Below are 16,746 nucleotides of genomic sequence, written 5' to 3'. Positions count from 1 at the left end.
ACAAAAACCCATGTAGGAGAACTTGTTTATGAACTTGAGATGGGCAAGTATATTTTTTTAAGATTTTATTTATTTGTTTGACAGAGAGACAGCAAGAGTCAGAATGCAAGCAGGGGGAGTGGGAGAGAGAGAAGCAGGCCTCCCACTGAGCAGGAAGCTGGAGGCAGGGTTGGATCCCAGAATCCTGGAATCATGACCTGAGCAGAAGGCAGGCGCATAATGACTGAGCCACCCAGGCACCCCTGGGCAAATATTTCTTAAGATAACCCCAGAAAGCAAACCATAAAAAAGAAAAGATTGATAAATTGAATTACACTGACATTAAGAACTTCTGTTCATCAAAAGATGCCATTAGGTTGTTTGCAGAAATAGCCCCAAATTCTTCCCACCCCTGTCTGCTTGCCCGTCTGAGTGTGATTCCCATAAAGAGGTAGAGAACCAGTTTTGAACTTGTGTTTGGCCTTGTGATATCTTGAGATTTTCTTCTGAAGCCCTAATATCATATGATATCATTCCAACTATATGAATTTTCTGGAAAAGGCAGAACTATGGAGACAGCAACAAGATCAGTGCTTGCCAAAGTTTTGTGGGGAGAGGAGGAGGGATGAATAGGTAGAGCTCAGGGGATTTTAGGGCAGTGAAAATGTTTGGTCTTGTAATGGTAGATACTTGTCACCATACATTTGTCAAAACAAAGAATTTACAAAACAAAGAGTGAACCTTTCTCCAAAAACACTTCAAGGGCCCCTGTGGCCCGTAGCAGTGGTATCTTGAGCTGGTACAGCTCCTTGTCCAGACGTCTTATGAGCGAGCGTGCCACCACTTAACAAGCTTTTAATGCTTATGCGATGAATAAGTTACTTTAAAATAACTAAATTCGAGTGGCTGTAAAGTCATTCCCATGATGTTACTTTGATTGCTGCATTCAGATATACTTTCTCGAGGAGGGATTCCAGGTCACCCTGAGCATTGCGTGACTTCTTAATGGAGAAATGAAACCATCGGCTATGGGATCACAGGCTATGGCTATGGAATTTTGTCTCTAGTAACCTCATGTAAGACTAGCTTGTCTTGGCATGGTAAATAGCAAGCGTACAATAAACCGATGATTTTAGGTTTGTCTGAAAGCCCTTTCACCAGATTGGCCCGAGGAGATTTTCTCCTGAAGCCCTAAAGTTTTTGCGACCTTTGCTGTTGGTGTAGCAACGTCCGCAACTAGCTTCATGTCTGCCGAGTCCATCTCGCTCATGGATTAGGCTCTTAAAAAAAGACGAGCAATCTGTGTGTAGACCAGGTTATCCTTAAATCCTTAAATTGCCCATTAAGTCTGATGTGTGCGGTTTTATGCATGCAGCCTGATACCGTTGTTCTTAGGTACATCTCAGTGCTGAGACCCTCAGTTTAATCCAGGGGAAGAAGCCAAAAGAAAGATGCAAGTGCCCATAGAAGTTGGGGCTTTTGAACCGCTCACTCTGCCTTTCTGAGAGTAAGCACCGCTGATGGTGGGGTGCGGGCATAGGTAGAATGTCCGCTTGCTTGCGGGCCTCAGTCTTTCTGTTTTTGGTTGATACTCTGTAACCCGGATGAGTCGTGGTGGTGGGTGTGTTTGTGGGCTTGCCATGTGACAGCACCTGGCTCGGAAGGGAGCGTTCCGTTGATCTGGCTGTCCTCCCCAGTGGAACACGAGGTCCTTCAGCCTCATATCCTAGTACCTGCCCCATGGTCAGGGTTCAGCAGATACTTAGATGAGTTGAAGGGACTCACATACTGAATGTGAGCCTTGCTTCCTTAATCACTATGGACAGTTCTTTGGAAAGCCATATTGAAGAGCTTGGTCACCAGCTTCCTCTCTTCCCCAGATTATCACTTGATTTTTGTGGCCTCACTGAAGAACTTACCACTTCATAATGCTTTGGGGCATTGGAAGTTCCTCTCTTCTTCACCCTGATCTCCTAAGTGGTGTATAGAAAAGAATATTACATCTAGAATGTATTCGGAGAATTTATTCATTCGATGATAATAAATGCAAAAAAACCTTGGTGAAGGCCCCAGAATCTTGTACTGTTCTCTCAGTATTTAAGAAATTCTTAACCAAAGCTCCTTTCATTTGGACATTGTATCTTCTTCCATTCACCCTCCTGAATTACCCACAGAAGTACCATATCCATTTTATAAGCATGACTCTCAGTTACTTCAGAGGGAACATCGTGTGGGTTCCTGAGGTCCCTCCCTGTGACCACTGAGCTTAGGGGAATTAACTGTGGAAGGAGGAAGCTGGCGGTTGGCAGTCTGGTTCCCTGTAAAGAAGGTTTATGCCTTCCACTCTCATGTCTGCCGGCTGCTGTGTCCTTAGTCAGCTGTACCACTGTCCTCCAGCCAAGTGCCAGCACCCCAGGGCCTGAAGTACTTAAACTGCCCTTATGGAAAGCAGAAGGTAAACAAAACAGAAGCGAAAGTAGAGTGCGTTTTTGAGACTGTTCTCTTACAGGAATGGCTTTGTGGTTCTCAGCATTTAAAAAGATACTGGTTCCAGTGTGCTTTATTGACATCAATTACTGTAAGTCTGATTCATTTTCTGCCTATTGATTTCTGCCCAAGGTGAAAGTCGTGACATTTAACAGAAAACATAAGTGATTTTTTAGAAAAAATATACACCAAGAATTGTAAAAATAAGATTTAGAATCAGTGACACTTGAAAAAGCAGTTTTCATACTTCTTTGTTAATTGTTCTACTTCATGTACAAATAACTTATGGTTATATTAACTTACTGTAATGAACTCAGAATGCTGTTTCCAAATTAATTTTATCTGCCTCAAAGTTTTTCGGTAGTAGAAGACCATATTGATATGCTTTCACCAATCACAAAGTTTTTTTAAAGGTCAGGTGCCCCTAAAGTGAAGAACTCTTAAAAATACAGAAAGGTGGGGTGCCTGGGTGGCTCAGTGGGTTAAAGTCTCTGCCTTCGGCTTGGGTCATGATCCCAGGGTCCTGGGATAGAGCCCCGCATGGGGCTCTTTGCTCTGCGGGGAGCCTGCTTCCTCCTCTCTCTCTGCCTGCTTCTCTGCCTGCCTCTCTGCCTACTTGTGATCCCCGTCTGTCAAGTAAATAAAGTCTTTAAAAAAAAAAAAGTTATTTACTTTAAATGTCTATATAACCACAGAGTTTTTAAAATTGAGTGATAATGTTAAAGCTGTGTTAAGCTTCTAAAAGATATTATAGCTTGCTTTGAAGATTTTTATCCTTAATATTTTGCAGCTTAACCCTTACACTGATGTGTCTGGGTACTGACTGTTGCTTAGGTATGTGCTGTGGCCTCTCTCCTGTGTCGTGTTTCTCATGCTCCTCTGTTCCTCCCTCCTAGCTTTGTTTACTCCTCCTTTGACTGTGTTCAATCTGGCATTTATCCTCTCTGTTGAGGTTTTGTGTCTTATTTTTGTTTTTAAATTTCCTTTCCCAAATTTCTCATTTGTTCTTTCCTGTCTCTTATTCGGGTTTCATTTCTCCCTGTTTTTATCCGTAACATCTTTTTTGAAAAGGTTTCCTTCGTTTATCCCTGATCTTGAATATATTTCTCTTGAAAGTGCCTGACAGGGTGTGTAACACATTTCACATGAGATGGATTTATTTCTAGCTGATTTGTTATCTTTTTCAGAACTCGTCATCTGCTGTGTTTGGGGTACTGTGTTTACAGGCCATTTTGAGTGGGAGGGCTTTTGTTTCCTTTGCCTTCACTCTCATTCTGGTTTTGAGCCTAGCTATGCTTTGGGCTTTTCTCTACGTTTAATGGACCATTGTTCGGTGTTCCCAGCGGAGGGCGTGCATCAGAGCGTGGAATCGGCTCCGCCATCTCCACCAGATGTTCCCCTTGCCAACTTCGTGAAGGGCGTTTCATACCCCCCATTCTGCCTGCCCTCACTGGCAAGGAATATGTAAAGCGATTTGATGATGCCTTTTTTTTCCATGTCGTTTCCCACGTGGACATACTTGTTCTGTTAGTGATTTGTAACTCGCTTATCTTGACCTCGCCGGGGGCCGTGTACAAGAGGACTCGGCGCTTTCTCAGGCTCCAGCAGGGAACGTGATTGTACGTTCTGCATTCTTTTAAATGCCGACCAGTTTTTCCTTCCTTTCCCAGTCCCTCCTTCAGCCCCCACAGAAGATTCTTAGGTGCTTGGTTTACTTTTCAACATCTTTTTAAAAATTTTATACATAGTCATTTCAAAACTTAAACCAAAACCAGCTTGGTGTTGGTTAGCTAAATTTTAAGCCCTTTCTTTATTATCTCAGCATTGTAGTGTATCTTAAAATTTAACAACATTGATCATATGAATGCTTGCATGTCGATTATAGGAAGGTATGAGTATAATAATATTTTTCTAAGATTTTTATAGTAAATGATATCGTTCCATTAATTTTCATATATAAAGGACACGATATTGCTTTTAGCTTGGAAGGCATTTAACCTCTAACTTGGATAATTTTTGTATTTTTTAGAGTATATACAGAAATACTGTACTTTGGTATACAGTAACTTAATGTTCACCTTTATAATGAGATTTACAAGTAACAAAATTTGGTCCACACATTACTAGATTTGGTTTTTAAAATTTTAGGTTAGCGCCCTCCCCCCGCTTCTATATATATCTCCCTGTTCAGCTGGCAACTGCTGAGAGTTCCAGGAAATGAACACCCCTGTATGCTCGCTTACTGCATTTTAAATTACTGCCTTTACTGTACTTCAGCACTTCCCCTCAGTCGAGCTTGCTATGTCCATTTCTGAGAGCCAGGACCTCCATAAAGTACTAAGTTATAGCTCGAACAATCAAATTAGGCCACCATTCTTAAAATGGGGGCCGGGGAGTGTAGATGTTGAAGGTGTGGTGGGACTTTGTAGTTCAGCTTGGTCCTGGTGAATGCAGAATACCACTGGAGTTTTTCTTCCTTTAGAGTTGTAGAACAACAGATCACTGTCAGAACTGTTAAAAGAGAACCCTTTCTGCTTTGAATCCACACATTAGTAGCTATTTTGGTACTATCTTGTTAGGATACTCTGTACCAATTGCAAAGTAAAATAATGATCTTATTATTCCAATTACTTCCATTCTGTAACAGGTAATTGAGAAAATAGGATCAGATCAAACATTTGCTTAAACATAAAAAGCTCCTTTTCTGTCCCATGAAATGAAGCATTTGGTATAGAGGTAGAGGACTCTGAGTCTGGGCGCTCTCTGGGACCATTCATTGATTTGTCAACAGAATTTGGTTGTGTCCTCCCCTGGGCCTGGGCCTGTGCTGGGAGGGACGGAGGGGCAAGGGCCCAGGCACTTCTGTCAGACTTAACAGTTGCTGAAGGGTGCCTGCATGCTAGCTACCTCATCATGTGTGGAACAGCTTAAAAGTGACTAATGCATTTTACCATGGAGCTGGTAAGGGACATTGACCTCATTGTGGGACTGAAGAGAAAAGGGTGTTAAAACCAAAATTGCTATGCTTGACTTAACGATGTGCTTACTATAAACATGAAAATATTTCTGCAAGGCTAGACTGGCTTTTATGCCTGTGTGGGTTAAAAAGAAAAAAGAATTGAAATCCCAAATAAAAAATTGTCAGCTTTTCACCCAAGTTTTACTTTGCCTCCTTGGATTTGGGAGGTGTTTGAATAATGGATAATGAGCTTTCCTGAATGTGAATTCACCTCAGGCCCTAATTCATTCTGTTAGCAGAGCTTTCTAAGTATGTTAGCCCTTCGTATTTGCTGGGACATTATCTGTTACCTCCTTAAATGAGTGGGGCAGGATAGGGGCGTCTGGGTGGCTTAGTTGGTTAGGCATCCAACTCTTAATTTCTTCTGGGGTCAAGATCTCAGGGTTCTGGGACGCCTGGGTGGCTCAGTTGGTTAAGCAGCTGCCTTCGGCTCAGGTCATGATCCCAGCGTCCTGGGATCGAGTCCCGCATCGGGCTCCTTGCTCAGCAGGGAGCCTGCTTCTCCCTCTGCCTCTGCCTGCCATTCTGTCTGCCTGTGCTCGCTCTCTCCCCACCTCTCTCTCTCTGATAAATAAATAAAATCTTAAAAAAAAAAAAAAAAGATCTCAGGGTTCTAAGATCAAGCCGCACATCAAGCCAAGGGTCAGGTCAAGCCCACTTGAGGGGGAAAGGGGCACCCAGTGGGGGGTCTGCTCTCCCTCTCCCTCTGCCCCTCCCCCACCTCAAGAGTGCATACTCCCTTGCTCGCTCTTGTTCTTTCTCAAATAAATAAATGAAATCTTTTATTTATTTATTTATTTTAAAAATATTTCATTTATTTATTTGACACGAGAGAGAGACAGAGAGGGAGAGAGAAAACACAAGCAGGGGGTGTGGGAGAGGGGGAAGCAGGCTCCCTACTGAGCAGGGAACCTGATGCAGGGCTCAGTCCCAGGACCTTGGGATCATGACCTGATCCGAAGGCAGATGCTTAATGACAGAATCACCCAGGTGCCCCTGAAATCTTAAAAAAAAAAGTGGGGGGGTGGATAGGAATCAAGAACCAGTTTTGAAGTTATTGCTCACCTGGTGATGGGTATTAAGGAGGGCACGTATTGCAATGGAACACTGGGTGTGGTGCATAAAAAATGAATCTTGGAACACTGAAAAAATTAAATTAAAAAAAATTATTTAGGTAATGTTAAAGTCCTGTTCACTTCCTTGCCTCTTTTTAAATTTCCAGTTCATATGTTTTGTTTATAACTTATCAAACATTTGTAGCACTGCTTTCTAACCCAGTTAAGAACTTAATTTTCTTTTGTGACAGTAGTTCACTATAGAGATGATTCAGATCATTAGGGTGCCCAGTGCCCGTATAAAATGATAGAGTGTAATTTTTTTTAAAAAGATTTATTTATTTATTTGACAGACAGAGATTACAAGTAGGCAGAGAGGCAGACAGAGAGAGAGGAGGAAGCAGGCTTCCTGCTGAGCAGAGAGCCCGATGTGGGGCTCGATCCCAGGATTCTGGGATCATGACCTGAGCCGAAAGCAGAGGCCCCAACCCACTGAGCCACCCAGGCGCCCGATAGAGTGTAATTTTAATCATTTGCCTATAAGTTTGGGCCAAACTTGAGCCCCCATTCAGGAACACATTATCACATTAGCTCCAGGAAAGCATGAATCTTGGATATCTAGTCCACATGCTGTTTTACTCTGTCACATTTCTGAAATCTAGAAGAATACGAAGTAGGCTCTCGAAAAGCCAGTAAAGAACTGGCTAAGAGAAGGAGGCTCTAAATAAAGAATTTATTTGTTACACGTTGGTATATTTCATTTCTTACTAGTATAATTTCTCACTTAATGTGATCCTCTCCCTGAAATGCTAAGGGATACACTTTGGTCTGGACATGTTGTTGTTTCTCATGAAGGGATGAGAAGACAGGGATGGGACCCCTGTTTCATGGCAAGTTCATTATTTCCTTTTTGTCTTGGCTCCCAGTTTATGCTGCATTCATCTTCTCATCATCACCTTTAAGACCTTTTATTTTATTTTTATTTTATTTTCTCTGAGTGGAAATTCTACACACTTGCTGGATTATTTAATCTTAATCAGCATGATAAATGATCTGGGGATATTTTATGCTGGTGATGGAAATCTCCTCAGGCTTGTTCATTAGTCAGTAATCTGCTTTTTCTGCAGCTCATAGATAGTTAGTTACCTTACCTTTGATACAGTCTCACAATGTAGAAATCTTGTTTTGCTATAATTCTTTGAAGGTGTTTGATCTAGTCCATTTTACTTCCAAACTACTGTTACTAGTTACCTTTAACTGTAAAGGTACTTCATCACTGCTCAAGTTCAAGACTGTAATCCTGGCATTTTATTTGACTAAATGAAATAAAAATACTGTATTCAGAGCATGTATGTATTTCTCATATGCCACTGTAATGTAGAGAAATATTTAAATGGGTGTATTTTATTATTTGTAGGTTCAAGTTAGTTAGGAAAGCTTATTGCATGTAAGATCAGTGCATTTTAGTCTGTGAGTTTACCTTAATTTTAAAATCAGTTTTTAACAAGTATTGTGTAAGTACCTCTTATTTTCTCAAGATCTTTCTAAGTGACATCTCCAAATTTTACTTTCTTTCCCTTTCTCTCTTTTTTGGGGGGATGGTGGCAAATGCGATAAAAAAAAGTACGTATTAATATAATCCTTTAGCTGAATAAAATCAGTTGCCCACAGTTACAGATACTTCGGCCCTTATTTCCGGGGAGCGAATATTTGTTGGTTGGGTGGTTTAGGCGTCTCAGTGATTTCTTCCGACTCTTCGGTCGCACCAGCTGGACTGACCAGATCGTTTCCCCTCCCAAGGCAAAATTCCTCCTTGTTGCTAAGTGCTTCCAGTGAAACAGAAAAACATACTTAAGACTTAGATTTTTATTCCTTCAAGTGATTTTTCTCTGTTGTATAGCATGTCCCTGAAAGCTTGATCTCATCCTCAGACGACACGATGAGTGTGTTATGCTGGATTATTTTGCTTGTCTCAGGTAAGTTTATCATCTATAAAGGTGCTGCTAAATTATTAGCTCATCTCTAGTGTGAATCAGAAAGGCCTTCCCGCCATTTTGCAGTTTCTTAAGTAAGTAGACTAGCAGAATGTGGCTTTTTTTTTTTTTTTTTTTTTTTTAATTCCCGTCGAATCTGCACATGGCTTGAGAAGTGAAAGAGGGCCATGATCGGTTGGTGATGCAGGCCGGTCCTGTGCGGTCCACACCTCGGCCCACTGCGGTGGCGTCTCTGCTCACAGCCATTTTCAGTTCTTTGTGAGCTGCTGATTCTCGCTTGTATAGATCTCCATATCTCTAAGGAGAATGTTTTTCTTCTTATTGGTTTAGACCTTCACGCAGGTGGAGGATTTCATTTTCTCGAACAGCCAGCCTTGTTGCTTTTCCTCCCCTTTGCTTCCCCTTCCCTGTTCACCCAGTCTGCTAGAACAGCTTTTCGTTAAAACGGTATCCGTCATTGACATTGTTTGCCTCTGCACATAGTCACAGATGGTGTTGTACCGCAGTTTCCTTTTTAAAGTTTTCCCATAGTTAATAATTGCCTTGTATATTTTCATCCGCAAAGGGTTCTTTCTGCCTGTTGCTAATTCTTCCCGGACCTCTTAGAGCCTCTCGGGCAGTTTGCCACGAGGTCAGTCATCACTGGCCAGGAGGGATACAGGGCATCCTGCCTGTGCAGTCTCGCCTTCCCAGTGGCCATGGGAAGAACGGTGGAAAGAAGCAGATGAGAGGCATAGTCGTTTATTTGGCCCAGTGTGTTCAAAATGTTATTTCAACAAATACTGCTGAAAGTATGAGATATTTTACTTTCCTTTTTTAGTACTGTCATCACAATTTGATGTGCATTTGCATACTTAACACAGCACCTCTTCTCCAATTGGCCCCCTCTCGTGTGCTCTCAGTAGCCACAAGAGGATAGTGGCCGCAGTATTAAAGCAATTTCCAGGTTTTGTTTTAGAGGCATCTGTACTGGAGACCTCCTTTCTTCCTCTGTCTGGATTGCTTGGTCTGGAGGCATAACAGACATAGCTATCATCCTGAAACCTCTTCTTTCTTCCTTGATTGGATTCCCTGTTTCTTGGATTTCAGGTTTTCTCCGGATTTCCCTCTGGTGGTTTCCTTCAGTCACAGTGGGGGTGGTGGACAAACGCAGGTCACAGACACGTCGATCTCTTGCAGTCGTACTGTTCCAGTCTGGTCCCCTTGCTCCTAGGTCCCGTAGGGAGCGCCTCCCTCCACAGTTGCAGTGGAAGTTTCCTTTGCCTTTGCTCTTGTGTGAGGTTTTTTGTTTGTTTGTTTTTTTATTAACCTTACTGTATCTTATATTTTTCTCTTTCTTGGTTTCTTTCTTTCCTCAGGGGGGAGATATGCTCCGTGTCTTGCTGAAGCTGCAAGCATGGGTGTGGTCCATTTTTGGAGACTTTGCGGCTCTGCAGGGTTAATTTAGTTCATTTATTGCCCCGGCTGGCTGGGTGATAATTGGGTTGGTATAGAATTCTAGGCTAGAGATCTTTTTGTTTCAGGTTCTAAAAAGCATTGCTCCATTGCTCTCTTTCAGTATTCTCAAAAGTCTGAAGCCATTCTGATGACCTTATCCTTTGAAAGTGAACTATTTTTTCTTTCGAGGAACTTACAGAATATTTTCTTTATTAAGATTTATTTGTTTTAGGGAAAGAGAGTGCATGTGCACTTGTGGGGAGGGGCAGAGAGGGAGAGAGAGAAAATCTCCAGCAGACTCCCCACTGAGCACAGAGCCCGACACAGGGCTTGATCCCACGACCCTGAGCTCATGACCCTAGTGGAAACCAAGAGTACGTGCTCAACTGACTGAGCCACCCAGGTGCCCCCAGAAATTTTCTTTGAAGAATTCTGGAATCACATATTAATGTGCCTTAGTGTAGGTCTGTTTTTATCATTATGGTGAGCATTTGATGCGTCTGGAAGATTTCCTTGAACTTTTTTTTTTTTTTTTTTAGTGTTTTCTTTCCTTGTCTTTTGTTTTGCCAAATGTTCTATTGTGGGTTTTGGGGAACAGAGGTGCTTTACTTTCTGGAAGAATTTCTTCTACCTTTACCTAACATTTTTGTTCTGAGTTCATAGATACAATATCTATTCTTATCTCACTGAGGATATCAATAATACATTTTTTAAAGCTTTCTTTTCTCTGTAGTTTGTCTTCTGAGTGGCTTTTTTCCTGTTTCATTTTTCTTGTAAATCTCTTTTATATTCGAGGCATTCTTCTCACATCTTGGAATCAGTGGTTGTCTGTGTGTGATGAAGAATTGGGGCTCACAGAGCAGACTGAGAGCCCTGAGAAGGTGGAAGGGGCCCATCAGCCCTAATCTGGTCGCAAGTCCTCTAGCTGGGCTATTGGTTGTATGCCCCGGTGATAGTAGCTTCTGGTCTTCCCTCTTGTCTACTTGGATCACATACGAAGCGCTCTGATTTATATTCTCCATAAAATGATTCTCTGGAGTTCTGTGGGGTGGGGTGGCAGGCACCCAGCAGCACGGAAGGGGGGGCAGTGGGGAGATCGCTGCTTCTCAGTCAACTCCAGCCCGCTCCCCTGCACTGAACCCCACCCCTTCATCCAGAAGCAGCATTTCTGGAGCCTCTGCATGGTTCTGTGGTGGAAAGGGGCTGGTGCTCTGCTTTCCCCACTGCTGGCTTGTAATTGAGCTTTCTCAGACCAGCCAACTACTAATAGGGTTTCTAGCTTCCAAAATTCTGTTGCTGTCTTCTGTTCTGCCCTCTCCTGTGAGTTTGCCTTTTTTTTTTTTTTTTAATTGTAGTAAAATATACATAGCAAAATTTACCACTGTAAGCATTTTTAGCTATATACCTTAGTGGCAGTAAGTACATTCACATTGTCGTGTGGGTTTCTTTTAATAAGAACAAAATACTAATTGAAAAGATTTTTAAATGGAATTATAGTGGTGTTTGAGAAGAGTGGAATTAGATGCCTGTGATCAGTCTAGCAGGAGGCATGATTTGGGTCTTCTGTCAACCCAGGCACTCCTCTTTCAGAAAGTTCTCTGTAATGGAGTCTGTCTGCCATCTCCTCAGAAAGCATTGGGACGGTTGTTGGCTTAAAAGTGCATTTTATTTGCCCTCAATCACTGTAGCTTTATACAGGGCTACAGATGGCACTGTCAGGCGTGACGTTCAAGGCTTTCCAAGATCTAGCCTGCCTACCTGTGTGCCCTAGCCGCCTGTCACTGCTCCCGTGAGCCCACTCACTGTCCCTTGCAGGAGATACCACCTCCCAGCCCCACGCCTTCCTCCCACGGCAGGCATGTGGTTGTTCCTCTTCTGTTTTCTCTTCCTGACCTTGTACATGGCTCTGAATTATCACCTTGCATTTCCTACACTGCCTAGTTCTCTTTGATGTGGGTTTCTGTCCCGGGTCCCCTCAGTGCCTGGCACATAGCCCACACTTGGTTAAATGTCTGCATGGATTCCTGATGCCAGAGATTTCAAAAGAGAACTCTTTATCCTTTTTTTTTTCTTTTGTAGGATATCCGACACGAGGCCAGTGACTTCCCATGTAGAGTGGCCAAGCTTCCTAAGAACAAAAACCGAAACAGGTACAGAGATGTCAGTCCCTGTAAGTATTCACATCGCCATTGCCAGTCTCCCCGCTTCCACTGGGTGCGCGTGTGGCGGCGTCTTCTCAGCACAGGGCCTCTCCGGCAGGACCCCTCCGGGAGGACCCCTCCGGCAGGACCCCTCTGGCAGGACCCCTCCGGCAGAACCCCTGAGCCCTGGGCTGTGTCGTAAAGCCATAAAAGTACAGCTTTATGACATGGTTGTTTCCTGTAATCAAAGCATCAGAGGAGTAGAGTAATGGTTTGTTCGTTTCTTCCATGATTGTAGAAGGAATAAGGTTTCGTTTTCTGGAAAATTCAGCTAAGTTCAAAGCACTTTTTTTTAGCTTTGACTATTTTTATGATGAATCATTTTTCCTCCCAGCTGAAGCAGAGTATAGTAGGCATAATATAACCTTTTCTGGATGACTCAGCAACAGTATTATTAGAGCCCAAGCAGCGTCTTGAACTGTGCCGGCACCCCACACAGCCACTGAAGAATGGGAGTGGTGTTTGCCCTCCACGAGAGACAGCTTCGTTCCTTGAGTCCCCCCCCACCCCCCCACCCCCCACCGCCATTATCATGCTTCCAGCTCTTTCTTGCCATTATCTCCCAGCATGCCTGCTGGCCTCTGACAGCCTCCTCTGCCTTCTGAGTAATTGGCTCTAAATCTGCTGATATTTCAAAAGTCAAGAACTAAAGGTTTTAGAATTTGTGTAAAGCAAGAAACACTGGAGCCGAGTAAAGGGCATGAACTTCGCCACCTAGGCCACAGAGAACCTTCTGACTCCCCTCCAGGGATCTTAGAACCTGTCCATCAGAGATGGTTGTAGCTGCCAGTGTCTCCCGTGGCAGTCCCTTCCATCTGCCAGCGACACAGAAGACGCAGTCAGTCTTCCCTCGCCCAGGCGCTTCCCACACGCCTGCTAGGTCACACGACTCCCATGGGCGCTGGCATCTGCTGCTCTCCGCGGGAGAGTCAGCAGTGCCTCCTGCCCTGAGCTGTGCAGCACCTGGTTCCTGGGAGGGGCACACAGCGGACCCAGGTTGGTCCTGGGCAGTCTGCCTCTGCGTGCTGCCGCGGTTCCCCACCCAGCGGTGTCTCAGCCTGCCGCTTCCAGCTGTGTGGCTTCGGGCAGATGGGTCTGTTCTCTGATCTCCAGTAAAGCAGGAGCCACACAGATCTCAGGATGGCGTGAAGATGAAATAAAATAAAACAAACCACTTAGCCCAGTGCCTGGCTCATAAACGTTCTCTGTGATTGCGACGATTGTTAACTAAAGGCGCACGCCAGGCGCATCTGAAGTCTAGTGCTTGTGCTCAAGTGCCATGTGATTGTGCCCCGACGCCTGACACTCTTGATTCAGCACATCTAGGCTGTGGCATCTAGCATGTTTTATTTAAAAAAAAAAAAAAAACCTCCCCTCGGGTGATTCGGTTGTAAAGCCCCCACCAGCAGCTCTAAACTACAGAGAATAATCACTGTTGGCATCTTTCATGCAGAACCAAGAGGACCCCCCCCCCCCACTGTCCTTGCGGTACACGAGGCAATAATGTCCTCTTAATATTTCTTTTCTACATTTTTCATTAATGCTCGTCTAAATGGTTTTATGAGCCAGTTTTACAGATACAGAGGGGGAAAGAAAGGAATATTTAAAATATTCTTCCCAGGAAACAGCTCCCAAACCTTTTCACTCCCAGTCTCCCTCCTGTTTCTCTTGTTTTCCCCCAACTCTGCAGTAGGACAGATAATTTGCTCTTAAGGTCAGGGGGGACATGAGAAGAATGATTCAAGGTAGAAAGTGATCTTTTGTCTGTCTTCCATTTGGCCAATGAAAAGCCCAGTGCTCAGAGGAGAAATTGTTTGTCCAAGGCCACCCAGTACTGTTGGAACCCATTCATATAAACCCCCAAGGGTTTATATGGTCTCATCATTTTTCTTTAAGATCTATCTCCATGACTTAAATATTACTCAGGTATTCCAGGTTGTATTAATCCTCTACGTTGAGAAACATTATTCCAAATGGTGACTGATTTTTAAAAACATTTCCTTGAAATCTTTTAGAACAGAAAGCCCCAAACTATGTGTCCCCATTAACTCTCCTTTCCACCTGGGCTACAGAAGAAAAAGCAGTATTTATGACAGCAGTCACCTGCGCTCATCATCCCCTGTATTGTACCAGAAGTAAAAATTCCCACCTGTTCTTGTTAGCTGCATTAGCAGGATAAGGAAAGTGGCCTTCAGGAAACCGCAGCTTTTGTGACAAAGTCATGGTAAAAGGAAAAAAAAAAAGGAGCTATGCATTTTCAGTAACCTGGGCAGACCTTCCAAATGAGAGTCTATTTTTGAAAACTTCTGCAAGTTACATTTAATGTATTTTTGGTGTTTTGGACTCTAGAGTTTATTTTTTCCAATTAATTATCTTTTAAGTCTTCGATATGACAGTTCCTGACCTTGAAATATTAGAATTCAGTTCTAATTGAATTTTGTTCATAGGTTAGAATCGTTTAAGTATATTACACTCAAAACTTAAAACAACAACAACAACTTTATATAAAGGAATTCAGGTAACCTTTTCCACACAACCATATATTTAGGTCATTTTATCTTCAAACCATTAGACATAGATTAGGTGGAAATATCATAAATCCTACCAACTAGAGCTCTAGGGACTGGATGAAATTTTTGGTGGATCTTTTTCCCTTTTAAAGATTGAATCCCCTCTTTTTTACCTTGTGAAAGTTTTTATTAGGCATCCAAGAAAAGATCTCTTGGCACCCCTCCTCACAGCCTTCTGAGTTGTGGGGCAGTGATAAATGTAGGAAGATAGGACCTAAGAATAGATTGTCCAATTAGGACAGAACCCATGTTTTAGTGTCGTTTGTCCCTGTTGCTATTTAACATTCAGTTTCAAACACTTCCAGAAACCTTTCTGAAAATACTACGTCATCCCCTTATTGATGACTAATCTCAATTAAAAGCCAATGTATGATTAAAAGCGAGCCAGTGCAAATGCCCTTAATGCCACCGACTCACCTTTTTCGCTTTCCCCATTGGGTGCATGACCTTTGCGGACGCTTTGGTCCTGCAGGACTAACGTCCAAGTTCTGGCTTGCCTTTCAGTTGACCATAGTCGGATTAAACTCCATCAGGAAGATAATGACTACATCAATGCCAGTTTGATCAAGATGGAAGAAGCCCAAAGGAGTTACATTCTTACCCAGGTAAATGGATTGTTCAAAATTTTTCTAATGGGTTTTTGCCTTACTTGATGTCAACTTGAGAATTGTACAGTACTGTCCTTTATACTTCAGATGAAACCTGCCGCCTCCTTTAGAAGGCCAGGTTGTACACAATCCAAAAAAGCGAGGAAGGAAGAATATCTTCCTTCAGAGACAGGGTTTGGTTGTAACATGTGATTTTTCCAGGAAGTATGCCACTGCTGGCCTTAGAGGAAACAGCCTGAAATGCCGGAATTGCCTGTGGTCCGCTGACAGAGGCAGCAGGGCCGTGGCAAGAGGAGGGCCTGTAAGTGTTCACCTCAGGGCACTGAGGGCTGCTCACGGAAATCAAAGCAGTAGACCAGTAGTCTTCGTCCAGGTGTCCTCTCAGAATTCCTCAGCATGGTCTTCATTCTTTGGCCCTGAAATAAAGCATCCTGAGATGATGTGGATACGCATGCAGAATCATTTAAAATTCCCATTGCCTTTTGGCATCTTTGTGGAAAAAAATCATAAAATGATTTACTACTACTTGGCCTTGTGAAACACTTATTGGCATATGGCCCAAAGACCATGGGTCTCTGGGAAAGAGGATAGGGAAGTTTCTTTTTAATTCATTTTCTCAAGTCTTAGTCTGTTACCTGTAAGTTGCTCTAAACACTTGACATTTCTTTCTTTTTAGTCATAGTTTTTGCTTTCTCATTCCATGTTTATCAGTGTTCTGTATGGCTTTGGGGTATAGGGTGATTTTGAACACGGTACTTCTGTTTAATACTGGGAGATCAAGGTGATAGGGAAGCCAGAGAGCGTATGAACAGAGGCTGCCTTGGGGCAGGGAGCTGATCAACTTAACTACCATGGCCCTGCTTTACTGCCCCGTCTGGTCCTGTCCCAGTTCCTCTCTGTCTGTGAGGACTATCATCTCAGATGCCCCCCCCAGTGTATGGAACATCAGCCACGCCATGTTCAGCCCTGGGGCCATTGAGGAAATTCTTGATATATGTGTAGGGGGCAGGCCTTTTACCAGGCCTCAGCCTGTGGTCTTCCAGCACCTCTGGGTTTGTTGGGGTAGGGTGATAAGGAAGGAGATCCTGGTGGTAGCAGACTGGCGGGAAGGGGTTAGGGGAAAGGCAGCTTCTTGGTAACTTCTCTTTTTAGAAGTCAAGTTTCTTTTTTTTTCTTTTTCTTTTTTTTTTTTCAAGGTTTCTTACTTCTTAATCTTAGCCATTTACCTTTGGTGTGATAGGAAGTCCAAAGCAAAGACGGATAGAGGTAGAAAGTCAAATGGAGCGCTAGGATATAGCCATGCAAACTGTCATGCTACTGTCTTCCCCAGCCTCATGCCCTAGCAATTACTTGCACATCTAAAAGTCTCTCTGTTTTTGTCAGGTGGTACCATGGG

General features: G+C 43.2%; 1 protein-coding gene across 7 annotated transcripts in view; it reads left to right on the top strand.

Moving 5' to 3' along the window:
- The window catches only part of PTPN1 (protein tyrosine phosphatase non-receptor type 1), a 90,920-nt gene that overhangs the window by 31,967 nt on the left and 42,207 nt on the right, over window positions 1–16,746 (top strand). For 5 of the 7 annotated variants that reach the window (XM_032350362.1, XM_032350360.1, XM_032350361.1 and 2 more), the window contains 2 exons: window positions 12,051–12,141; window positions 15,247–15,347. In XM_032350362.1, coding sequence (XP_032206253.1) covers window positions 12,051–12,141; window positions 15,247–15,347 — 192 coding nt within the window. The remainder of the gene's footprint in view (window positions 1–12,050; window positions 12,142–15,246; window positions 15,348–16,746) is intronic. The other 2 variants (XM_032350364.1, XM_032350365.1) reach the window with 1 other exon arrangement.

The sequence above is a fragment of the Mustela erminea genome, chromosome 7 (genome assembly GCF_009829155.1).
Source record: "Mustela erminea isolate mMusErm1 chromosome 7, mMusErm1.Pri, whole genome shotgun sequence".
NCBI lineage: Eukaryota > Metazoa > Chordata > Mammalia > Carnivora > Mustelidae > Mustela > Mustela erminea.
The sequence above is the reverse complement of the archived record's forward strand: the minus strand, read 5'-3'. Positions and strand labels throughout refer to the sequence as shown.